The sequence below is a fragment of the Gopherus evgoodei genome, chromosome 10, assembly GCF_007399415.2.
Source record: "Gopherus evgoodei ecotype Sinaloan lineage chromosome 10, rGopEvg1_v1.p, whole genome shotgun sequence".
NCBI lineage: Eukaryota > Metazoa > Chordata > Testudines > Testudinidae > Gopherus > Gopherus evgoodei.
This window is the reverse complement of record NC_044331.1, coordinates 69,001,574-69,028,294: the sequence shown is the minus strand read 5'-3', so window position 1 is coordinate 69,028,294 and position 26,721 is coordinate 69,001,574. Positions and strand designations below refer to the sequence as shown.

Sequence of the window (26,721 nt, the reverse complement as noted above, 5' to 3'; positions counted from 1 at the left end):
TTCCACTATTCCCCAGTGTAATGATCTAATCCTGCAAACGTGGTGTAAATGCCTCCATTTACACTGCTCAATCTAGGCACATGAATAAGATCATATTCCTACTTGTCTGCAGCTTTGGGAGTCTGGAAGTTTTTTCAGTATAAATTATTTTCCCTTTCCTAATTTCACTGATTTCTCTTACCCCTTACCCACCCACATACCACACTCGGCAAACCTTCTCTATCCTTTGTATTTACAACCTTCAAACATGTGCAGACATATGTCCTCCTTACTTGTCTTAGCATCTGCAGATATATTTGAGTTTGCAAATCTCTCCTCCTAATTCAGTGCAGCTGCACCAGAGCTGTGTAAAGAGTGACTATTACTTCTCTGGTCTGTGACATAACGCAGATTCAAATTACGTTGCTCTTTGTTGTTGCCACATCCTGGTGCAAACATCTAATTTGCTGCCTATCACCCCAAACTAGGGCTCATTCAGGTTAGCTACTTTCAAGCTTTCTCCCTTCCCTGGAATGTCTGTATTCCTAGTCTCCCACCACCAGCAAATGGTGTAGCTTGCATTTTCCCAAGAATTCCATTTTATTATTTTCGGCCCAAGTTTCTAACCTCCCTAGGTCCCTTTGTATTATTTGTCTGTTCCCATTGGTGTTTGCAGTTGGTGACAATTTAATATCACCTGGGCATTTCATTGCTGTGCTGTTAACCACATCTCCCAGATCATTAATGAATTAATTAAGATCACAGTCACCAGTCCCTGAAGTACCATGAGAGATATTTCCTCTCAATGGTAAACTGCAGGGTATCCTGTTATCCTCTGTTTCCCGATAGTTGCCTTAAAGACATTTCTTTTAAAATATCTCACTACAAAAGAGTAACAAAGCAGAAGAAAGCAACTATTTCTGGTGATATTTATGCAGCTGCACTCTCCAAAGAGAAATACACATGAAACCAAGTTGCACATAAAGGAACATTCTGTGTCTAGAAAGCAGAAAGTTACCTGCTTGGGCAGGTTGCTTTGTCACATATTGAGAGCCTGCATCATATAAAGTTATCTCACACTGCTAACATATTTGATTCATTTGTTTTAGCTGCTGGTTTCATAGCTGATTGAAAAATGTTCACAGATGAAATAAATTATTTCTTCGAATATTTTTCCCCCCCAAGAAAAATGCTTGTTTGTGATATTTTACAAATCAAGAGGAGGAGGAAGGAAAGAGAGCAAGTGGAAAAACAAGACAGACATTTAAGATACAAACTGTTAACACCTGATACAGAGAACCAAAAGCACACCAGCACAAAGAGAACCAGCGTAACAGACAAGAATGTCAGCATAGTATAGTGCATATGCAAGTGATTAATAAAGGCTTTAGACAGTTCCAAAAATAAAGACCAAATGTCTTTAAAATCCTTACATTGCACAAACACATAGTTGTTCGTTTCCAATACTGTCACAGCTATGCTGCTCCTTCTCAGTACATTGCTCAGGTTTTATGAGGCTCAGGATCAGCTTGTTCCTAACCCTGGCACAGGTGCACAAGAGGGGAACAGAGAAGGCACCTTAAGCTCTTGGATCTTCTTGCAGAGATGCCAGCCCCAGCTGCAGTCCCTGCGCTCCCAACCTCTTCCCCTGCACCAGCCAGTGGAATTCAAACCAGTACAGAGCTGCTCTATACCACCACTATGAAGATCTAAGCTTTAAAAATACAATCTGGTCTTCAACCAAATCTCAGGACTGTATGAAAGAACATTATCCCTTGGGAATAAAAAACATGACAGGAGCTAAGAGCACTTACCAGGTAGAAAACAGGAAGATGCAGCAAACCATAGCCAATTGTAAAATGGCTACCTTATGGCTACAGCTGTCTGGCTCTGGCAAAATGGAAAGGGCTAGCCCCAGGAAGGCATGCTGGGGAAAAAAGGAAATCACAAAGGATGGTGCTGTCTCTGTTACATCCCGCCAGTTTTAATCACAGATAACATGAAGGCAGCTATAGAGTTAGTTTAACTAGGCTCCAATTAAAAGAATTTCAGCTATCTGAGTAATGAAGTCAGCGGGGGACAATGTTTTCAAATGCAGCAGAAGCCCAGCTACTGCTGTCCCATCCTCTCAGGAGACTTTTATGTTTTGCTAAATAGAAAGTAATCAAAAATCTCCCCAAAACATGTCTCCAGACTTCAGGGGGTGTTGCAGCTAAACAAAAGTTGGTTGATAAATGGCTTTTTCCTTTGACAATTTTCACTTTTTTTTTTTCATTTTATATTGAATCATTTATTTGAAATTTTTGGGGTTTTCATTCCAAAATTTACAAAACTGAAATATTTTTGGTTTTCAGAAACCAATTGGGGGGGGGGGTGAGACACCAAAATTTTTCACAAAAACAGATATGGCAAAATGTTGACTAGTTCGAATCTAAATTTAAATCCGACCCCTGATTCACCCTCAAGACTCAAACCCATATCCTAGTCTACTCCTAATCCAGCCCTGAATGCAACTCTGTGGCCCTCTCTAATTTATTATTTATATTACTGTAGCACCTAGAGACCAGGGTGCTATGGGGCTAGGTGTTGTACAAAATTTAAGTATTTACAGTAATTTTCACTAACAAGGTGACATTTTGTTCTCCTCAAGGAGCTATTAGGTTGACCTTTTGACCACTAGAGAAGTTCTCTATACCCAGCATTTTAGAAGGAAAATGGTGTCTCAGAAGTAAAGACCAACTGAAGTTTATTCAAGTCCCTACCTTGGATTGTGAGAGCACTGTAGCATGACAGTATAGCATACACCCCTCAGGATAATCCTCAGTACAGTGAAACACCACTATTTTCTATATCCGATGAAGTAGGCTGTAGCCCACGAAAGCTTATGCTCAAATTTATTTCTTAGTCTCTAAGGTGCCACAAGTACTCCTGTTCTTTTTACGGATACAGACTAACACGGCTGCTACTCTGAAACCTGTCACTATTTTGTACAGTCACTTTCATGCAATGCTTTCATTCTAATTGCATCCCAAAACACTTTGCAGAGTTAAATAACAGAAACAGAGAGCAAGTCAAAATAAAACCGAGGGAGAGAGAAATTAAAACGGTACAGACAATGAAGAAAAGAGATGTTTTCTAATGAGAGTTGAAATAGATGGAGAGTCAGTGGAGAAATATGGGATGGTTGTTCCAGATGGCAGGAGCTGCAGAGAAACTTTTGGACTCAAAGCAAAGAGATTGTATGAAAGGTCAGCAAGGAAGCTGGCACTAGATCAGTAGAGGTAACAGGGAGCAGAGCAGGCAGAAACAAAGAGCAAAATTCAGAGGTGATGTGTAAAGTAAGTGATTAGACTCACTCGCACCCATTTACCAACCTGTGAGTATAAGTGTGAGAGTACAGTATATGGACACATATGTTAAAGTAAGCTTACTTTGGGTATGTCCACACTACCCGTCAGATTGGTGGGTAGCAATCGATCTACCGGGGATCGATTTGTCTAGACGCGATAAATCGATCCCCGAACGTGCTCCTGTCAACTCCAGAACTCCACCAGGGTGAGAGGTGGAAGCGGAATCGATGGGGGAGCTATGGCCGTCGATCCCGCGCCGTGAGGACAGGAGGTAAATTGAAATAAGATACGTCGACTTCAGCTACGCTATTCCCGTAGCTGAAGTTGTGTATCTTACATCGACCCCACCCCCCCTGCCTCCAGTGTAGAACAGCCCTTTAACATTTGCATCCTTATGCCCTCCTGGTAACTGCTACATTCCTCTCTTTGGGCTCCTCAGCATGAGTTATATCCACGTTGACTCCTTTAGACTTAGTAGGCCAATTTCAGAGGCCTCTTTTAAGGGGATGTAAGTTACCACTGGGAAGTGTAAGTGAGTGTAACTAAAAAAGTAAGTTTGGGGGAGTCAAGGAATTCTATCCTGGTAAAACCATACTTGTGTGGTAGGGGAAAGAAGAGATGGCAGGGCTGGATTAATACATAAGCACTCTATGAAGAACCATGGGGTGGGGAATTAAGGAGCCAGATTGCACCTAGCCCTGGAATCAAGTGATTACATCAGAATCCAAGCTTTAATTAAACAAAAACCAAAACACAAACCTTGAGTTTCTAGCCCTTGCAGTTGTGAATAAAAGCTTGAAAACATGAACTGAGTATAATTGGTGCAGTGACAACTTCCTGAGTCTGCAGACAGCCTGAAACAATAGCTCAGGAAGTCACTGTCTCTGAGATGGAACATAGCACGTGCAGTCCAAGTGTGGGTAGACAGTGTTGGGATGGAGCCCAAGAGGGGGAGGGGACAGACTGCCTTAATCCAAGGCTGGGAATTGGTAAATTATGTCAATTTAGTTTCCTCTAGATTTATCCCAAAGCCATAAGATAGGCTGGAGCAAGCCCATTCAGAGTTTTTACAAGAAAGAGGAATAATTTGGAGGTGGAATTTGCAGTACACGAGGAGCCAGGGACAAACCTGAAATCCCTTCTCAGGGATTGATTCTGCTCCCGCTGTAGCCAATGAAAAAGCTACCATAGACGTCAGGGCAAGGGCTGGCACCCCTGATACAGATGCCTAAATTCCAGATTTAGGTATCACTGTGGTCCACAAAACCTGCTCTCAGCTGCTATCCAACCCTGTAGGTGCCTAAATTTTTGCTGTAAAAGTTCCTGCCTCTGGCCATGCACACCACTGCCTCACGCTAGGTAATCAGATGCCTATTTCATGTCTAAGCCCCAGTGCACTCCTCAAACCAGGAGAAGATAGTGGGGGTCACGCCTATCTCATCTGAGGGCCGAATCCAGTAGGCATGCTCTGATCACCCACCAAACTGGGCCCTATTCAAAATATACCCAGAGGAGGAACCACGTCCCTTATAACTTCTAACTCAGTGGTTAGAGCACTCACCTGGGAGATGGGAGAGCGAGGTACAATTCCCCCTTCTGTTTGATGGGGAGAATGGATTTGAACTGAGGGGATTTCTCCCACCTCTCATTGGAGTGACCTGATTACTGGGGCTACAACATAGTCTCATGTGGGGTCCATCAATCTCATCTGTTGAAGCTGTTCCACTTTGGATAAATACTTGATCTTGCTCTCAGGCCCAGTGATATTTAACTCCTTAGCCGGGCGGTTAGGTGCCCACTGGGGATGTGAGAGACCCAGGGTCCAGCGCCCCCCCCCCCCCCGCGTCGAATCACTCCTCAACTATTTATCCAAAGTGTGACAGTTTCAACAGGAGAGCCTGAGGGAGCCCCATATCTCAAAGCCCAGTGGTTAGGGCACTCTCAAGAGGTGGGAGACCACTGTTCAAATCCTTTCCCCCTTCAGCAGAGGGGGAAATTGAGCCTAGGTCTTCCACATCCCAAGTAAGTATTCCAGCCACTGGGCTAGAAGTTATAAGGGTGGTGGCATCTGCTCCTCATTTGCCAGCATTTCCTATAAGAACTATTTAGGTGCCTAAGCCTCCTGATTCCAGGAATGGGGATTGCAAGAGGTCCAGCTGTGGAGTGCAAGTAGATAAGCCCAGACAAAGGCCTGGTCTACACTGGGTAATTAGGTCATCATAACTACATCACTCAGGGCTATGAAAAATCCATACCCCTGAGCAGCATAGTTAAACAGACATAAGTCCCCATGTAGACAGTGGTAGGCTGACAAAAGAATCCTTCTGTCAACCTAGCTACTGCCACTTGGGGAGGTGGATTACCTATGCCGACAGGGGAATCCCTCTTGCTGGTGTAGGTCAGTGGTTCTCAAAGTTTTGTACTGGTGACCCCTTTCACACAGCAAGCCTCTGAGCGCGACCCCCCCCCTTATAAATTAAAAACATTTTTTTATATATTTAATACCATTATAAATGCTAGAGGCAAAGCGGGGTTTGAGGCGGAGGCTGACAGCTCATGACCCCCCATGTAATAACCTCGCAACCCTGAGGGGTCCCAATCCCCAGTATGAGAACCCCTGATGTAGGTAGTGTCCACAAGTGCTACAGAGGCACAGCTGTGCTGATCTTGTAGACAAGCCCTTAGGACCTGAACTCAGAGAAAGGGGTGAGGCTTAGGACACACCCCCTCATAGGCATCTCCCATTGGCTAGCGTGCTGGCTTTTGTGGATCCCATTGTTAGGTACCTATCTCTCCTCATTCATTGTATAGGGAGCCTCGTGCCTAATCCAGGCTTTGTGGATCTCATTGTTATTCCAGTGATTTTCTAGGGCCTAGAAGTAAAACAAATACTCAGTGTTGCAATGCCTAATTCCCTTTGTGGATCCAGGCCTCCTTCCTTACTCAGGCAAACCCTCACTGGTGTTTTGCCCCAATAAGGACTGAATAAAAAGAACTTCAGTATTTGGCCAAATTGTGGTTTAAAAGATTTCCCTGAAAATCTGCTTTAATTTCCATAACTCTATTTCTTTTGAAAACAGAATAAATAAGAACACATTTTAAAATGTTAAATTATGTTAAATTATACAAATAGTTAAATTCATAACCCCGTGCCTACTTTTTTGATACATGCATTGGGACAGATGCTAAGAAAACATAAATATAGCTTCATAAAAATGTAAATATTTGTCCAATGGGTCCTCCTGAAATCAAGTGTATAAATCTGATGTTTAGCTCACACTAGAGATTACTTTGGCAGATATTTTGATGGAAGGTATGCTGATCATTCTAGTAGCGTCAGACGAATCACATTACTGCCTGAGTTAGCATTTTTGAAAAGCTATTCTACAGCTTGCAGTTTTAAAAGCTACATCTCTAACTCGATATAACGCTGTCCTCAGGAGCCAAAAAATCTTACTGCGTTATAGGTGAAACCACATTATATCAAACTTGCTTTGATCCACCAGAGTGCACAGCCCCACCCCGAGCGCTGCTTTACCACGTTATATCCGAATTCATGTTATATCGGGTGGCATTACATTGGGATAGAGGTGTATTTTCTTTATCATTAGTTTCAACACTGTTTGCAACATTAAATAAATAACAAGGTTAAAAATACAGTATTTCAATGAATCTTTATTGTAATGTAGCAATAAACATTTATTATGAATTTAAACATAGTTATAGAATATTAAAGTTAGGTTTTTTTCTTATTGGGAAATGCAATCCTTTATTTGTGCCATCAAAGTTTTTGTCACTACAAATGCCGTGCTCTGGTCTACGCAGAAAGCTCACTGGTTTAACTAAGTGGTGATGTTGCACTGATTTAGTTAAACTAGTGCACCTTTGTGCTTGTACACGGATATATTGGTTTAACTGGCCCTGTTAAGTACTTGCAGGTGCAATTAAATAACCTGGGCAAGCTAAACTGATGTAAGCCAGGTTTCAATCGCTAAAAGACTGTTCACACACAAAGTTGCACCAGTTTAAGTAAATCAGTGCAAAATCACAGCATTAGTTAAACCAGTGCAACTATTGTGTATAGAGCTGGCTGTGATTTCCTTAACCTAAATATAATGAATTCAATACGTGGAAAGATGGGTGAAGGTGATAAAAGGGGATAAAGGAGAAAACTTTTCTTCCTGAAATAATTGGCAGAGAGCCAATCTACCCCCAAATTAGTTTAAATAGAGATAACGGAAATGTTTCCATTTCTTCAGTATGAAAGCAGCTCTTTGATTGAATCTAATTGCCACAGCACACAGTCCATTTCTCTTACTTTTCATTATATACAATCCTTCAGGTCATAGGTGCTGGAAGTAAGGGTGCTACTGCACCCCCTGGTTTGAAATGGTTTCCATTATATACAGGGTTTACAATTTGGTTCAATGGCCATCACTATAAAAATTCTTCCAGCATCCCTGCTTCTGGTCCATATTTTCAAAGAGTCCTCATTTTGGCCTCTGAAATTTTCATTTCTACTTTTTCATCTTAAGATTTTGCATGCCCAAAACTTTGACTTCTGCATGCATCCTATGGTTGTGCATATAGATTGGACAGACACATAGCTATGCTATTTGCATTTGTAAACACAGGCTGCATTCACAACTCCGTGGTTTTATAGGCATAAAAATCAAAAGATGACAAATAATGGGCACAAATTTTTGGGTTGTTTTTGAAAATGTGGTCCTAAAACAATGTTGTCATGATGTATTGCTAGCAAGGCAGTTGGGCAGAACAGTTTCAATTGTGTTGGAAGTTTTCTCTTATTCATCTGACTGAGCATGCAAGGTCGTCTGTCATTACAAAACCTAAACCTAATTTCCCCCTACTGTTACTCACACCTTCTTGTCAACTATCTGAAATGGGCCACACTCATTACCACTTCAAAAGTTATTTTTCCTCCCTTGATATCCTGCTGTCAATTGAATTGTCTCATTAGACTGACTTCACGCTTGTAAGGCAACTCACATCTGTTCATGTATTTATACCTGCTCCTGCATTTTCCACTCCATGCATCTGATGAAGTGGGTTCTAGCCTACGAAAGCTTATGCACAAATACATTTGTAAATCTCTAAGGTGCCACAAGGACTCCTCGTTGTTTTTGTGATTCTTAAGATTCTCCCCTTTCCAAAGGCCTCATTTCACAGTGACCTAAAGGGACAGCTGAACCTGCCCATTAATACCAGAGCTCCTAACTGACAGAGGCCTCACCCAAGAGAACCATAAAGTATAGGGGGAGGGATAGCTCAGTGGTTTCAGCATGGGGCTGCTAAACTCAGGGTTTTGAGCTCAATCTTTGAGGGGGCCACTTAGGGATCTGGGGCAAAATCAGTATTTGGTCCTGCTAGTGAAGGCAGGGGGCTGGACTCAAAGACCTTGCAGGGTCCCTTCCACTTCTATGAGATAGGTATATCTCCATCATTATATTATTAAAAGCAGCAAAGCGTCCTGTGGCACCTTATAGACTAACAGACGTATTGGAGCATGAGCTTTCGTGGGTGAATACCCACTTAGTCGGATACATGGCTATCCCTCTGATACTTGACATTATACTATTATTATTTCCTCCCCAGGGACTGATCACACTCTTTTTGCCATATTCTCAGTCCCCACTGGCCTAGGAAGCAAAGGAGTGTTACATGGTAGCATGCTGTGATGTTGACATATCAGCCTTCTGTTTTTGTCTTTACGGTATTAACATCTCCCCCCACCCAGATCTCCCGTCGCTGAGCTCCAATCACCTTCACCTGGATCCCCTGCAGAGTCCCATTGCCCCTGCACCTGGAACCCCCTAATGATCCCCTGTGCGTCCAGATCACTCACTGAGCCGCCTGCACCCAGACTTCCCCACACAAAAACCTCTCACCCCACACCGAGCCTCTCCACACTTGGATCATGCTAGGCTGAGCTTGCGCACCCACACCTGGTGCAGAGGGGGCAGGACCCAGGTGTTTCTGGGGCAGGCCCAGCCCTTGCACTGTGTCAAGGTTGAGACTGTGCAGTCTCACTGCTGAGTCCCTGTATTGGGAGAGGTAGGGGCTTAAGGGTGATCTCCCACCTGAATGCAGCCAGTGGCTGTGCTCCCACTGCTATGCTGGAGTCACATTTATTTATTGACAAATAATATTTGCAGAATTTTGCAGAATTTTAAAATATTGTGCACATTATTTTTTTTTGGCACAGAATTTTTAATTTTTTGGCACAGAATTCCCTCAGGAGTAACAATGTGTAGACAAGCCCTTAAGTGTAGTATTAGTTTAATATCAAATATGTCCTGTTTCAGGGGACTATATCATAAATATGTAGTAGGATGGTCTTGATAAACTGAATAACTGTTTTCTCTCTCTGACTAGTATGATCCTAATTTAAGGGCTTGTTTTTCCATCAATAAGCAGGAGTCATATATGCATAACTCTCATTGCCATCTATGGGACTTCGCCATGTAAAAAGCTTCCATGCTTTGATGAGATAATATAAATGCTAACACACTGAAAAATGTGCCCAGAACACAAACACTCAGCTTAAGTAATTTAAAATGGATTAGCAAACATGCTGGATCAAATTCTAATGTTCCCTTCAGAAATGCAAATTCTGGGCAATTGACATAAATGGAATTACACGAGTGTTATTGAGGGCAGAAATTGGCCCTATATTTTGTTAATCTATAATACAGGTGAATTTATTAAGAAATATTTGAAATACATCACATTACGTGGGTTACTTATAGATTCTAATGGCATTTTTGGAGCCACAGTTCTCAGATATTCCAGAATGATCCATATTTGTGTTCTTCAAAAATGCAGATGTGCAAAAAAAGCAGATAAAAACTGAACCATTTTAAAACCATGACTAATAGTCTATGGAATTCCACAGGTGCTAGAAGAAAATCACAGCAGGTTTTGCCAAAGTTTTCCTTAGATCTCAGCTAAGCCTGCTGGAAGAGGAGAATATATCTGTGATGGATTTATTTTTTAATTTTTACATATACAGTTGTTGAACATTTAATCTAATTCCCTTCCCTTCAGCTATTAAAACTAGAACTATACTGCAGTATCGCACAGATACACATGCATATTATAGATGTAAATGTAAATTTTCCTGAAGCACTGTGTTATTTTACACTGCAAAATGAAGTGTGCGCAGCTATAAAATATCCTTGAGGCAGCTGTGTAGGCTGGCAAACAAACCCTGACCTTTTCTGTGTAAGACTGCAGTATAAATATTAATGCATATATGGTGAATCTGTACAGCCTTTATAACAAATTGCCATAATTTGACATGACTGAAGACTTCATCAAAAGAGATCACAGAACTACCCTGGACCCAATAATGATACTGAAATGTGTACTTCAGTGATGCAAACTCCACTTCTGCTCTCAACATGTCCTAAATTTAGAGTACCATGCCTGTTTCTAGTTGAATTTAGCAGCTCATGATACCCCACATCCAATAATAACACAATAGTATGTATATATACCCGCACATACACAGTCATCTTTAGATCCAGAGCACCAGAGCAGTCCTTGACACAACACCAGAAGTTTTGAAAGAATTCATATAAAAAATATTTGGAAATTCTATTGAAATAATGTTTCGTTGTTATGATGGCTCTAATTATCAAGATTTTTTTTAATGAGTTGTGTGCATCCAATTCATCCTTAATTGGTGCTTCACAACCTATGTGATTTCCATCCTGGTGTTCTCAAAAAATTCTACTTATATTGTGGAAGAAAAAACAGTGAACTGCCATTGACTGACCTCAGACTCAGACCTGCCTTTCATTTTCAGATGCAACCTACTGGTATTGCTGTTTACAGTCAATTCCTGTGTTTCATGTAGATGTCTAGAACGGCTGCAGTGGCTGCCATTCCTCATTGTTTAGTTAAAAATTTACCCAACGCTACCTGCTACTATTTGATGCACCCGATCAGTAGAGCCTGGTGATTCTTTGGGTGAAAATTGTTGATGCTGACAAGTGCTGTGAATTTAGCTCTTCAAGTACTACAGTGAAAATATATTCCAATATAAGTGTTTTATTACTGAATACATGATAGGAATGTGTGTGATGGACAACTGGAGGAAGAGACACCAGCACCAAGTCCTGAAATATCCAGCTACAAATTATAATCACATTTTGCCTCAATGTTAAAAATAGAGCCTCATTCATAAAATGTGAACTTTGTCCTCTATACAGTGGGGTGACAGAAAGCCTATGCATCACTTAAGTTCCACTAAAGTTCTGTTTTGAAGTCAATGGGACTATATATATCCTGGGTGCACGTGTCCTGATAAAATCATGTGATAGGATGATTATCACCACATCAAAAATACAGTTTCTAGCTGCAAAGTGAGTTTACAAATTAGCACATTTGTTGAAGTAAACAATATGGTAGCAACCTCGTGCAGGCTGGACTTTGTTCAATTTTTTTTTTTTTTTTTTGCAATTCTTATCACAAGGTTTTAAAATATATCATTCAGAGTGAATGAATCAACAAACAAACAACTGGATGGATGGATGGATGCAGCTATGGCAATTTAACACTTTATCTGTCCTAGAAAAGTTTGACTCAGTGTAATGTGAGAAAGTCAGTATTATGCCACAGATCCAATACAACAGCTAAAAAGACCCTCACCCAGAACCCTTGGGTGTAGTTGTCTGCATGGTTGTTGCATAAAATGAGTTCATATGTTCCTGTTTTCACCAGGAATACTGAAGAGAGGAAGATGAAATCTAATTACAATGGCACTATTTAATAAGATATTTATATACACATCCGTATTGTATGCATATAACTATGTATGTGTTAAAATAAATCTAGTGGAAAAAATCATTTGGTACACGCTGATTGCCTTTTACTGATGGTCTGTTCCAGTTCTGACTGCAGTTCTAGCAGGTGTTTAGCATACATTATCAGAATGCTTCACTACAAAAATATAATTACAATGTCACCTTGACTGTATCTTTTCAAGACTACCATGTAATGCATGCACATATGTCGTTAAAAATAGGAAGCAATTCTATACATTCACACATTTTTAGGAAGCTCAATACACATTTAATAGTCTTCTGAGGGTGAGAGGGAGAAGGAAGTTTAGGGAATCTAAGATACAGTTACACGAGGAACTCTACAATATATGCAATCACTTTTTTATATTCGGCATCATTATAAAAATGATAAAGGCATTAAGCCTGCAACAAATCCCACAGAGGAGCCCACATGGAGCCCAACTGAAATCAGTGGGGTTTTACCCAAGTGCAGAGGTCCAGCACACGGGAAAATCCTGCATGATCAGGGCCTGAATGTACAGTACACTAATGGCACTATGCAAAGAAAATAACTAAGGAAAATAACTAAACTGTGCAACGTTGGAACCAAAGAGCTTATGACAATGATATTGTAGCCACAATGGTCACAATGATAATCATTAGTAATGGACATTTACAGCTGAGAATGGAACTGCCCTTCTTAGAAGACAATGTTCTGAGGAACATTTTCCTCTCACAAATATTCATCCTCAGGCTAAAGTTCCCATGGAAGGATTTTAAGATACAAACAGGTGAAATCTCAGGGTACAAGCAGCAAGCACAAGGAAGAAAATGCAATTTTCATGCTCTCCATCTAGGGTAGTAAGCTTGTGACTGAGGGACAAAAACTGGATGCAGAGTAAACATCAGTGAAAAAAATAATTGCAGCACATTAAATTAATGACCTGGCTGTTATAAATTCCACTTACAATTACAAAGCACAGATTACTTTATAATTAAACAACTTCATACAATAGCATGTGTTGTATTATGGAAAACTGAACTGTTTTGGAATTAGCAATAGCTATAGAAGATCTTCGACAATATCAGTTATTGTAGGAATTGCATGTGGTTAATCATTTACAGCAGAATCTAAGTTCTATGGATAATAAAATTATTAAATGTTCTTTACATTCAGATATTTTTAAATGTCATATCTAATGCAGGATACTGCTTGAGAATAACAAGCTTTTTATTCCAGAACTCGTTATGTTTTCAAATAAGCACATTAATATGTGTGGCAAACCCAGGACCAATAGCTACCAAGGGAGGGGTAGTAATTAGTCCAAGAGGGGTTAAAAAGCCTCTCCCTATCCGCTGAGGGGAGATAGCCATGGAGAAATAAAGTTCAGCTGGAACAGGGGTTACCAGGGAACTAATTAGGTTCAGCTGGTCCCAATTGCTGGAGACTTTTTTAAACCCTCCCTGGAAGGGAAGCCGGGGGGGAGGGAAGAGAGGGAGGAAAAAAAAATAATAAAAAAAAGCTGCTAGCAAGTAAGTGCAGCAAGACTCTGAACTCTTCCAGCAAGGGAGACTGTGCTCTGTCCCCAGAAGGGGAGAAAAACAGAGCAAGGGACTGACTGAGAAAAGGATCAGCCAGACCCTGCGTGACCAGGAAGGACTTTGCTTTGCCCAAGCCTGTGTCTCCAAGGCAAAAAGGGACTGAGCCAGCTGAGGAGAAACAGGTACTTCACCACATATGATAAACTCTACTTAATTAAAAAGAACAGCTAAATATAAAACAATGAAACTAACAGAACTTTTTTCTACATTACTAATTGAGAAATGGTCAGACTTCAAAAATCTTCATTTCAACGTAGTTACCTGAATTTATCAGGGGAAACTTGTGTTCAGAATTTCTAGCTATTTTGTTCACTCCTTGTGTTAAAAAGAACTCCATATAAGCATGTTCCGTGAATTGGAACGAGGAAAGTTCAATTAACCAACAAACAATTCAGGGCTCCCAACTCATTTTTTCACTATCACTTGTCTGTGTGTCACTGGAGTTTAGACTACGGAGGTGTGAACTGTAGAGCAGTCTAACATGTTGCACTTTAACTGCCCCATGTACACCCTGCTGGCATGAATGAAAAGATACTTTGTTCACACCAACGTAGTCTTGCTTCAGACAGAACTACATTAATGCAAACTAGGTCTCTTTCAGTTCACGCCAGCAAGGTCGATATGAGGCAGTTAGAGCACAATGCATTAGAGCAGTGCTTCTCAAAGTGGTGGTCCGTGTATTGGTGCCAGTCTGCAAGCCATCGGCTGCCGGTCCGCGGCGAGTTTCCTCATAAGAGTGTCGAATAGGATAATAATATGGCACCGGTCCCTGGCACATTGGAAAAAAAAATTGCCAGTCCCCCACATCAGATAGCTTGAGAAGCACTGCATTAGAGTGCTCTACAATGGAGCTGTGTAGACAAGCCCTAAATGAACAGTTCTAAAGGGTCTGTACTTTACAGTAGATCACAGGTATCATGATCCACCTAGTCTCTAATTTCTATTAATGTGCTTGCACATATGAAGACAAACGGAGGGTAAACTTTGATGCCATCTGTAAAGTCCTGTCCACAGTGGGATCAAACAGTTGGTTATACAGTTATTAGCAGCAGCAGCATTCTAACATGATTTCCCTGGAAATTTTTTTCCCTGTTCTTTTCTTGAGAATCTTTATACAAAGAAACTACACTGCACAAAGGGTAAAATTTGAATAACACCAGTATAATGGTTCTCAGACAGAAAAGTCCTCATCTTCAGGAAAACCATGTTAGAATCCTGCTAGCAACATCAGTATTTAAATGTGGTGGTATCTAGTAGAGAAGTCTGAGCCCAGTGGGCCCTAAGAGATACTGGGTCATATCCTCAGCTGGTGTAACTTGTCATAGCTTCATTGAAGCCAATGGAACTATGACAAGTTGCCCCAGCTGAGGATCTAGCCCAGTACTGTATTTTGCATTAGCATTTCAAGTTCGGCAGCTAGGAATTCTGAAGGAGCAGTAAAGTACTTCAGTAAAACCTATGCCTTGCCTGGATTGTCATTTGTGATCCGTTTATCACTGTGATACATACCTTTGAGTGCATATAAAAGGTTTAACATTTAAATTACAAAGTCTTTAATCCCTGGTTTGGGCAACCTACCTTTGGTTTCCTGTTTAGTCCAGAACTCTTGCACTCTTTTAATAATGTTCTTGTCCTCTCTCAATTGCTTTTGCCATTGCCGCAGTTCTTGTACCTCAGTGTCACAGCGGACCTGGGAAAGGAAAAACATGGTCTTGTAAGAAATGGACCTGTGTCCTCCCTAAATGAATGATCAATGTTTTTACTATAACAAATCTATGCAACAAAGCAGAATGAAACTTATAACTGGAAATCAAGAGTAACTACAAAAGGTGTAGAGTAAGTCACAATGACATATGGTTTCAAGAAAAGCAGATAAGACATTCTGAGGCACAATTCTTTCCCTGGGCTGCTCATTATAGAGGGCCAGCTGTAAACGCACAATCTAGCCCCAAGGGCTTACAAAATTCAGTCTATACAGAAGCAAAACCCACATAATTGACATATCCTGTTGAAAACATATGCCAGTTATGGCTAGCAGGGACTCCTCTGAATGCTATGTAATGACACATTGTTACATATTTCCTGAATTGTTTAAAAAATTAAGCATTGTACTTAAAAGCATTAAGGCCTTTACCAACCCACTGAGCAGCCATAATAGAGCAGGAGAGGACCGTGAAGCAAACAAAGAGCCATGCAGCAGGAAATTAATGCTAAGAAACCAATTCCCACCTGCTAACAGTTGCAAATAGGCTTGCAGACAACCCCAGTCCTACAATTTAAATAGACTTTCACAAAGAGGCATGCCATTAATCCATTATTTAGAGTCACATTCATGACATCTATTCTTTGTCAATCATCCATATGAAGGGCCTGCTCCCATTGAAGATAATGACAACACTCCCAGGCCATGTCTACATTTAAAATTTTATGAAATGCTCTAACCCTTGGTCTAGCAGTGGTGTCGCTTCCATTGGTATGAACAGTGGGAGTGTTAGACCCACCTCACTTTTTTTACCATTGTCTCATCCTGACCTGATGAAAGCAGGGTAAGATGACTTTGTGGTAAACATGCCTGCAGCTGGTCTATTCTAGCATTCCCACCATTCCTAGCACCAATGCTAGAGCAACTCTGGGAGAATTTCAGAAAATCCAAAGCATAGATACAGCCCCACTTACTTCAATGGGAGAAGGAACAGGCCATAAACTGTTTATCAGGATGGCCAATGACAATTAAGCAGATTCTCCTGTGTAGCTGAACCTATACCAGATGTTACATGAATTATGATAGTTATCAAAATGCAGATTCTGTTTTTTATTTATAAGCTCTAGGTACATAAAACTGCATTGTGATTTAGGACCCTACAAAGATCATGGCTGTTAACAACAAATATTAACAAACCCGGTTTCCCCTCTCAATAGTGGTGTCCTCAATACATTCTTTTTCCAATGCACTCACAGATTCAGTTTCCGGGAAGCCTCCCCACATTTAATTTTAGATAATACTGTAATTAATATTAACATATGTGGTGGTAGTCTGTTACATTTCCAATCTTTTTCCTCTTTTATGACAGACCTTGAGAGCAAGACTCTTGACATAACCTTATTCCCAGATTCTGGACCTTAGCGTCCAAAATTTGGGGGTTAGCATGAAAACCTCTAAGCTTAGTTACCAGCTTGGACCTGGTACTGCTGCCACCACCCAAAAAATTAGAGTGTTTTGGGGCACTCTGGTCCCCCTGAAAAACCTTCCCTGGGGACCACAAGACCCAAATCCCTTGAGTCTCACAACAAAGGGAAATAATCCTGATTCCCTTCCCCCCTCCAGGTGCTCCTGGAGAGATACACAGACACAAGCTCTGTGAAACTACGCAGAGTGAGTCCCCCTCTCCGTTCCCAATCCTGGAACAAAAGCACTTTCCTCTTCACCCAGAGGAAATGCAAAATCAGGCTAGCAATCCAACACACAGCTTTCCCCTGATTTCTTCCTCCCACCAATTCCCTGGTGAGTACAGACTTAATTTCCCTGAAGTAAAGAAAAACTCCAACAGGTCTTAAAAGAAAACTTTATATAAAAAGAAAGAAAAAATACAAATGTTCTCTCTGTATTAAGATGATACAACACAGGGTCAATTGCTTAAAAGAATATTGAATAAACAGCCTTATTCAAAAAGAATACAAATCAAAGCACCCAGCACTTATATTCACGTAAATACCAAAGAAAAGAAACCATATAACTTACTATCTGATCTCTTTGTCCTTACACTTAGAAACAGAAGACTAGAAAGTAGAAAGTACTTCTCCAAAGCTCAGAGACAGCAGGAAGGCAGACAAAAGACTCAGAGACACAATTCCCTCCACCCAAAGTTGAAAAAATCCAGTTTCCTGATTGGTTCTCTGGTCAGGTGTTTCAGGTGAAAGAGACATTAACCCTTAGCTATCTGTTTATGACACGCCCCCCAAATTGCAGACAGTGGGGAAGCTCACTGGCGGCAATTTCCTTCTAGAACTTGAAAATAAACAGATTAATACAACACATGCACCTTTACATATACTACTAAGTATATAACTAACAGACTTTTACATTTTAAGAACACTTTTTAACTACTGGATTCTGGGAAACTCTCACGGGAGAGTGCATCAGCAACTTTGTTAGAAGCTCCTGTGATGTGTTGAATTTCAAAATCAAAATCTTGGAGAGCTAAACTCCAACGAAGAAGTTTCTTGTTGTTCCCCTTGGCAGTATGAAGCCACTTTAGTGCAGCATGGTCAGTTTGTAGTTGGAACCGCCGTCCCCAAACATATGGGCGTAGCTTTTCCAGGGCGTACACAATGGCATAGCATTCCTTTTCACTGACTGACCAGTGACTTTCCCTCTCAGACAGTTTCTTGCTGAGAAACACGACAGGATGGAAGTTGTGATCTGTTGCTTCCTGCATGAGCACTGCTCCTATACCACGCTCAGATGCATCTGTGGTTACTAGGAATGGTTTGTCAAAATCCGGGGCCCTGAGTACAGGGTGAGACATGAGTGTTGCCTTAAGCTGGGTAAAGGCTTTTTGACACTCATCAGTCCACTTAACGGCATTTGGCTGGGTCTTTTTGGTTAGGTCGGTCAATGGGGCAGCGATTTGGCTGTAGTGTGGTACAAATCGCCTGTAGTATCCGGCCAAGCCTAAGAAGGATTGGACCTGCTTCTTGGACCGTGGGACAGGCCACTTTTGGATAGCATCCACCTTGGCCTGTAGGGGGTTTATGGTTCCTCGACCCACCTGATGCCCCAGGTAGATCACTCTGTTTTGGCCTATTTGACACTTTTTGGCCTTAACAGTTAGTCCTGCCTGCCTGATGCGCTCACAGACCTTGTTCAGGTGGAGTAGGTGTTCGGGCCAGGAGTCTGAAAAAATGGCCACATCATCGAGGTAGGCAACTGCAAATTCTCCCAGTCCAGCTAGTAGACCGTCTACCAGCCTCTGGAAGGTGGCGGGTGCATTTCGAAGGCCGAAAGGAAGGACATTGAATTCATACACCCCCGCATGGGTGACGAATGCTGACCTCTCCTTGGCAGGTTCATCTAGCGGTACTTGCCAGTACCCCTTGGTTAAGTCTATTGTAGAGATGAACTGGGCACGTCCCAACTTCTCCAATAGCTCATCAGTGCGTGGCATTGGATAGTTGTCCGGACGAGTTACCGCATTTAGCTTACGGTAGTCCACGCAAAAGCGTATTTCCCCATCTGGTTTGGGTACTAGAACCACTGGAGATGCCCATGCACTGGTAGATGGGCGGATTATACCCATCTGTAGCATGTTTTGGATCTCCCGTTCTATAGCAGCTTGGGCATGAGGAGACACCCGGTAGGGTGGGGTTCTGATTGGGTGAGCGTTACCTGTATCAATGGGGTGGTATGCCCGTTCAGTCCGTCCTGGGGTGGCTGAGAACAATGGGGCGAAGCTAGTGCACAGCTCCTTGATTTGTTGCCGCTGCAGACGTTCCAGGGTGATTGAGAGGTTCACCTCTTCCACGCCACCGTCTTTTTTCCCGTCGTAGTAGACACCGTCAGGCCACTCAGCATCATCTCCCTGGACTGTAAACTGACAAACCTGTAAGTCTCTGGAATAGAAAGGCTTGAGAGAATTAACATGGTACACTTTAGGCTTTAGTGAGGAATTGGGAAATGCTATGAGGTAGTTCACAGCTCCCAGGCGCTCTTGGACCGTGAATGGCCCTTCCCATGATGCTTCCATCTTATGGGCCTGTTGCGCCTTCAAGACCATAACCTGGTCTCCTACCTTGAAGGAACGTTCTCTGGCGTGTCTGTCATACCAGGCCTTTTGCTCTTCTTGAGCATCCTTTAGGTTCTCTCTAGCAAGGGCTAAAGAGTGTCGGAGGGTGCTTTGTAGGTTGCTTACAAAGTCCAGAATGTTAGTTTCTGGAGAAGGCGTAAACCCCTCCCATTGCTGCTTCACCAACTGTAATGGCCCCTTAACCTCGTGACCATACACAAGTTCAAATGGTGAAAACCCTAAACTGGGATGTGGTACAGCCCTGTAGGCAAACAGCAACTGCTGCAACACTAGGTCCCAATTATTGGAGAATTCGTTGATGAATTTTCGTATCATGGCCCCCAAAGTTCCATTGAACCTTTCCACCAGGCCATTGGTTTGATGGTGGTACGGGGTGGCAACCAAGTGATTCACCCCATGAGTTTCCCACAGTTTTTCCATGGTCCCTGCCAGGAAATTAGACCCTGAATCTGTAAGGATGTCGGAGGGCCAACCTACCCTGGCAAAGATGTCTGTTAGGGCCAGGCACACAGTGTTAGCCCTGGTGTTGCCTAGAGCTACTGCTTCTGGCCATCGGGTAGCAAAGTCCACTAAAGTCAGTACGTACTGCTTTCCTCTGGGCGTCTTTTTGGAAAAGGGCCCAGAATATCCACAGCTACTCGCTGAAATGGGACCTCAATTATGGGGAGTGGCTGGAGAGGGGCCTTGACCTGATCTTGAGGCTTACCCACTCTTTGGCATACCTCACAAGACCGGACATACTTGGCAACATCCTTGCCCATCCCCTCCCAGTGGAAGGACTTCCCCAACCGGTCCTTGGTTCTGTTCACCCCAGCATGGCCACTGGGATGATCATGGGCTAAGCTTAAGAGCTTCCCCCGGTACTTAGTTGGAACCACCAACTGTTTTTGCGGCTGCCATTCTTCCCGGTGTCCACCAGAAAGAATTTCCTTGTATAAAAGTCCTTGGTCTATAACAAACCGGGATCGATTAGAAGAGCTGAGAGGCGGTGGGGTGCTCCGTGCCGCCGCCCACGCTTTCTGAAGGCTGTCATCTGCTTCCTGCTCAGCCTGGAACTGTTCCCTTGAGGCTGGGGTCACCAGTTCTTCCTCAGACTGTGGACTTGGGCTTGGTCCCTCTGGAAGCGATGTAGGTGATGGGGTTGTTTCCGTTGCTGGTGAACCGCTCTCCGCTGGTGCACCTGAGGGTATTTCAGGCTCTGGCTGAGCCTTTTGGGTATGGCTGTCGTGTGCTTCTGCCAGTTCTGGCTCGCTGGTGCCCTCTGGCGTTGAGTTTGAAGATGTGGTTGCACTTGCTGGTGCTGGTTGCTGTTCCAGTTCCAGGCCTGGGACTGGAGATGCTGTGGCTGTTTCAGTGGTAGGCATGGAATCCGGGTCCACTACCTCTGTCTGGGTTTCTGGTAACACAGACGGGGCCTCTGTGGACGGCTCAGGAACAGGAATGGGTCTGGAAGCTTGCCTGGTTTGGCTACGTGTAACCATTCCCACTCTCTTGGCCCGCCTCACCTGGTTGGCCAAGTCTTCCCCCAGTAACATGGGGATAGGATAATTGTCATAGACTGCAAAAGTCCACATTCCTGACCAGCCTTTGTACTGGACAGGCAGTTGAGCTGTAGGCAAGTCTACAGCTTGTGACATGAAGGGGTAAATTGTAACTTTGGCCTTTGGGTTGATGAATTTGGGGTCAACGAAGGATTGGTGGATAGCTGACACTTGTGCCCCCGTGTCTCTCCACGCAGTAACCTTCTTTCCGCCCACTCTCAAATTTTCCCTTCGCTCCAAGGGTATTTGAGAGGCATCTGGGCCTGGGGATCTTTGGGGTGATGGTGGTGTAATGAATTGCACTCGCATGGTGTTCTTGGGACAGTTGGCCTTGATATGTCCCAGTTCATTACACTTAAAGCATCTTCCATCTGATGGGTCACTGGGCCGAGGTGAGTTACTGGAGACTGGTGAGGTTGAAGAGTAGGGTATCTGTGGCTTTACTTGGGTGGTATGGAGGGTCTTTGGCTGTCCTCGGTTGTAGGGTTTATGGTCTGTGTGCCCCTGGGGTAATCGTTCCCCTTGACAGTAGCTTTTTTGCTTTCTGCCAGTTCCATCCATTTGGCTCCAATCTCCCCCGCCTCAGCGATAGTTTTGGGATTTCTATCTTGTATGTACCGTGTGATGTCTTCAGGAACACCATCCAAGAACTGCTCCATTTGTATGAGGAGGTTCACTTCTTCCAAGGTTTGAATGTTGTTTCCTGTTAACCAGGCCTCATAGTTTTTTGCAATGTAGTAGGCGTGTTTGGGAAATGACACCTCTGGTTTCCATTTTTGGGTTCTGAAGCGCCGACGGGCATGATCTGGGGTTATCCCCATCCTGTATCTGGCCTTGGTTTGAAAAAGTTTATAGTCATTCATTTGCGGCTTGGGCATTTCAGCTGCCACCTCTGCTAAAGGTCCACTGAGGTGTGGCCTTAATTCTACCATGTACTGGTCTTCGGGGATGCTGTACCCAAGACAGGCTCTTTCAAAATTTTCCAAGAAGGCCTCGGTGTCATCACCTGCCTTGTAGGTGGGGAATTTCCTGTGCTGGGGAGCAATAATTGGCGCCGGGTTGTTAGGGTTGGCTGGCACATGCAGCCCAGCTTTTGCCATCTCCAGTTCATGTTTTCTCTGTTTTTCCTTCTCTTCATTCTCTTTTTGTTGTTTTTCCATTTCTTTTTGTTGCTTTTCCATTTCTTTTTGGTGCTTTTCCATTTCTCGGCGGTGGGCTGCCTCTTCTTCTTCTAGTTTTCTTTTGTGTGCTGCCTCTTGGGCTGCCTGTTCTCTTTGGAAGGCTGCCAGTTTGAGGCTTTCTTCCTTTTCTTTCATCTCCATCTGTCGCCTGTGTTCAGCGTCTTTGATTTGTTCTTCGGCGTCAATCCTTGCCTTAGAAGTCATGGTTCCTGTTTTCTTGTGTTGGGGTGCCCTCCGGTGTTTATCTTCTGAACTGCAGGCTCTCTGTTGCCTCCTGAAGTCTGCCTAGCAACAGTGCTTTTTTCCTTTTCTCTCTCTAGCTAATGTTCAATTAAGGGAAACCAGAAAACCCACTTAATTTGCATGCATATAAGTGCTGGTACTTGCCACCTAATGGGAGGGCTATTGCATGACAAAAGACCCTTAACAGTCTTCTCGCTTAATATGCAAACCACAAACTGCTAGAGAGAGCAGAAAAAAAAAAATTCTCTCTGGTTCCCTTTTAAAACCAAACTGTTTCTCTCTGCTAAAAAGCCCTTAGCAGAGAAAAGAAAAATATAATATTCCTACTGGCTTCTGGATTCTGTCTATATCCCGCCGCTCCCACCATGACATAACCTTATTCCCAGATTCTGGACCTTAGCGTCCAAAATTTGGGGGTTAGCATGAAAACCTCTAAGCTTAGTTACCAGCTTGGACCTGGTACTGCTGCCACCACCCAAAAAATTAGAGTGTTTTGGGGCACTCTGGTCCCCCTGAAAAACCTTCCCTGGGGACCACAAGACCCAAATCCCTTGAGTCTCACAACAAAGGGAAATAATCCTGATTCCCTTCCCCCCTCCAGGTGCTCCTGGAGAGATACACAGACACAAGCTCTGTGAAACTACGCAGAGTGAGTCCCCCTCTCCGTTCCCAATCCTGGAACAAAAGCACTTTCCTCTTCACCCAGAGGAAATGCAAAATCAGGCTAGCAATCCAACACACAGCTTTCCCCTGATTTCTTCCTCCCACCAATTCCCTGGTGAGTACAGACTTAATTTCCCTGAAGTAAAGAAAAACTCCAACAGGTCTTAAAAGAAAACTTTATATAAAAAAGAAAGAAAAAATACAAATGTTCTCTCTGTATTAAGATGATACAACACAGGGTCAATTGCTTAAAAGAATATTGAATAAACAGCCTTATTCAAAAAGAATACAAATCAAAGCACCCAGCACTTATATTCACGTAAATACCAAAGAAAAGAAACCATATAACTTACTATCTGATCTCTTTGTCCTTACACTTAGAAACAGAAGACTAGAAAGTAGAAAGTACTTCTCCAAAGCTCAGAGACAGCAGGAAGGCAGACAAAAGACTCAGAGACACAATTCCCTCCACCCAAAGTTGAAAAAATCCAGTTTCCTGATTGGTTCTCTGGTCAGGTGTTTCAGGTGAAAGAGACATTAACCCTTAGCTATCTGTTTATGACAACTCTATCTCCATTAGTTTAAAAATTCTTAAGGGAGACCATGAACGTTATTTAGCAAAAGCATTCTTTCCACCAAGGATGTATTTCCTGTGCCTTGAAACCAAGAAAGCTACCTACAATAGCTGGAACCCTGGAGTAGTTTTTAATCCATTTCAGAGGAGGCACTTGTAATATTGTAGACAGTGCAATGACAGAGAAGTAATGTAATGCAAGGTTACAAAATGAATGCTGACAGAGAAGAATTTTACTCAGTGACCTGACATCATATAGCTCATATAATACTACATTATCTTTGCTCCAATAAACCAGCTCTGCATAGTTTGCTACACTTTAACATGTTTAATATGAACACTTGAAATCAGAAAAATAGTGTTAGTGTTACTAGCCAAAACTATATTTTCATGGTTACAAAAAGCAAAACTCATTTCTATGAACCTCATCAGTTATTCCTCCCGCAGAACCTCATTATCTCTAGCTTGCTTGCATATATATACCTGCCCCTGGAAATTTCCACTACATGATCTGACGAAGTGGGTATTCACCCACAAAAGCTCATGCTCCAAAACGTCTGTTAGTCTATAAGGTGCCACAGGATTCTTTGGTGCTTTTACAGATCCAGACTAACACGGCTACCCCTCGGATACTCCTGCAGGTAGGTTATACAGGACAAGTCCATGCACTGGATGGTTTCCTGGACTCACAAAACATGTATTGTGTCTCTCTGATGCTCTCATATATAAGTTTTACCAAATCAGTATCAGTTAATTAGTTGCATGGAATCAATCTTCCCATGTGTACAAGGGTTGGGGGGAAGGGCCTGCAGGAGGGTAAAGGAACAGGGCTTGCTCTATCCCAAAGAAATAACAGCACTTATTCCTTACTGCAAATTTGTTGAAAAAGTGAAGTGTGCAATTTATAACTGAACCTATGTCAAAATGTGTTTTGGTGGGTGGCAGGGCTACACTACTGATCTTTACATATTCAGAAGAAAGACAATGATTCTAGTGGAGAAAAATCCAACCATCGAGCAAGTCCTTACAGCCCCTAAGTGGGTGCTCAGGAGGGAGAGAGTGCACAAGAAGATCCCTTCCTTTTGTGTCTCCTGTAAGCGTCTATCGTAAGTGTAGGAACTACTCTTGCTGTTCATCCCACTGAGCTCTGGAGTGAGACTGGCAAATGAGATTGAAAAGAAGTAGGAGGATATTTTGTAGCAACACATAATCCTATGAAAGAGCGCAGCAATGGGGGCACTCTTCCGCAAGAAGAAAGCCTCTCTGAAATGGTCCTGAGATGGTGTCACTCAACATGGGCTAATGCCTGAAAGGCAGGGTAAAGTCCATAGGGCCTAAGTTTGCAATAACTTACGCTTCGTGCTACCCCACTGAAGGGGCACAGAATGTATGTTGGTGCAGAATTTGGCCCAAGGGATAGCATAGGATGTAATTAAGTGCTGAATATGGTCAATAAAACTTAGAAAATAGTATTACTTGCTATAGCATTGCAGTTATCTCAGTTCTCATTACTTAGCAGCTATACAAGAGCTAATTTGCCATATGAGAGATCTCATGATTTATGAAAGACTGTTGAAATTTCCAGTCCTTAGACTGATAGGAGTTGGACACATTCAGATATCTGAGTAAAACGCAACATCTCACACATCCGCCACAAAGTGACTACTAGACACAAAATGTTTGGTCACAGAATGAAAAATCAAACTTCAGCAAAGATAAGAGCTTTGAGATAGGGTCAGAAAGGAGACTCTGTATATTTGGGGGTCCAATATTAAAAGCAAAAAATGAACACATGCTCCTAGAACAATGCAATTTTACATAGAAATGAGAGAAAAAAAGAATGGAATACATGTATCACACCTTCAGTAAAGGTGCTCATATGAATCTAAGAGTCAATTCCAATTACAATATATCAACTTTTTAATAATTCAGCAAATTATTTTACTTTAGCAATTCACCAGCAAATTAGTTCTGCTTTATAAACACAATATAATTCTAACCAGACAATAACCTGCAAAACAGCCAGCAGGCAAATCTTTTTGCAAGTAATCAAGGCATGGGGATGAATCCATGTCTTCGTCCGACTGAAGAACACGAAAATGTGAAGGATTGAACAAGTCCAGTTTTGAAGTCAGACTGCAGCTTTTCTTTTAAAAATCTCAACCCTCTTAGAATGATTCTACATTTGCTGTAAATGCAGCAAACATTCTTTTGATTGCCTGGGTCACACTCATTTATTCTGAGCCTTTTGGAAGTGTCTGTATCTTGTGAAAAGGGACATCACTGATGACAGCAGAAGTATAAGAATACCTTGTCAGAGATAAAGGTAAATCACTTCTATTCTGATTTAATTCTAGTTTAAACAGTCAGAATACATACATAATAAATAATGACATTTGATATTTACATGCCTTTGATCTCAAGGAATCACAAAACACTTTACAAATTATAGACATTATAAATCCTGCCTCATCTAATACACTCAATACAGTAACTTTTTGGTCATATCTACACATAGCAACAATGAAATGCATTCAGGTCTGGTTTAGAAGCCAACTGGGGCACAGCACACTGCATAAGAGGAGAGAGATAAGACCATTTTTTATCAAAGACACTAGAAAAGTATCTACTCATTAAAATATGTCCTGGGGTGTATAATGACCATGCAGCATGGACAGGACCTGCTTTTCATGTCTCTTTCAGAAGACCAACATAAAACAAATTGTCTTAAAACTCAATTCTACATTAAAGGAATAATGGAATAGGTCTACCACCTTTGGGTTTTGAATCGATGGTGCTTCGGAGTCAACTTTTATTTGAACAGCTGAGTTTAAATTTACCAAATCACAGTAATTACACAGAAGAGATTGCTTTGCACTCTCTGATCAAGGTTCCAATATTGTTGGTGTCACAAATGATGTCGCTTTTCAGAAAAATGGTGGTCACCAGCTAGAGATTCAGAAATGCCAATTTA

General features: G+C 42.2%; 1 protein-coding gene across 2 annotated transcripts in view; it reads right to left on the bottom strand.

Moving 5' to 3' along the window:
* IQCK (IQ motif containing K) overlaps positions 1-26,721 on the bottom strand; it is a 92,867-nt gene that overhangs the window by 13,554 nt on the left and 52,592 nt on the right. The window contains exons 8-9 of one of the 2 annotated variants that reach the window (XM_030578433.1): positions 15,320-15,431; positions 10,230-10,306 (exon numbers count right to left, since the gene is read on the bottom strand). In XM_030578433.1, the coding sequence (XP_030434293.1) occupies positions 10,287-10,306; positions 15,320-15,431 (132 nt within the window). In that variant the 3' untranslated portion in view covers positions 10,230-10,286. Of the gene's footprint in view, positions 1-10,229; positions 10,307-15,319; positions 15,432-26,721 lie in introns of those variants that run through there. The other variant, XM_030578432.1, reaches the window with a different exon arrangement.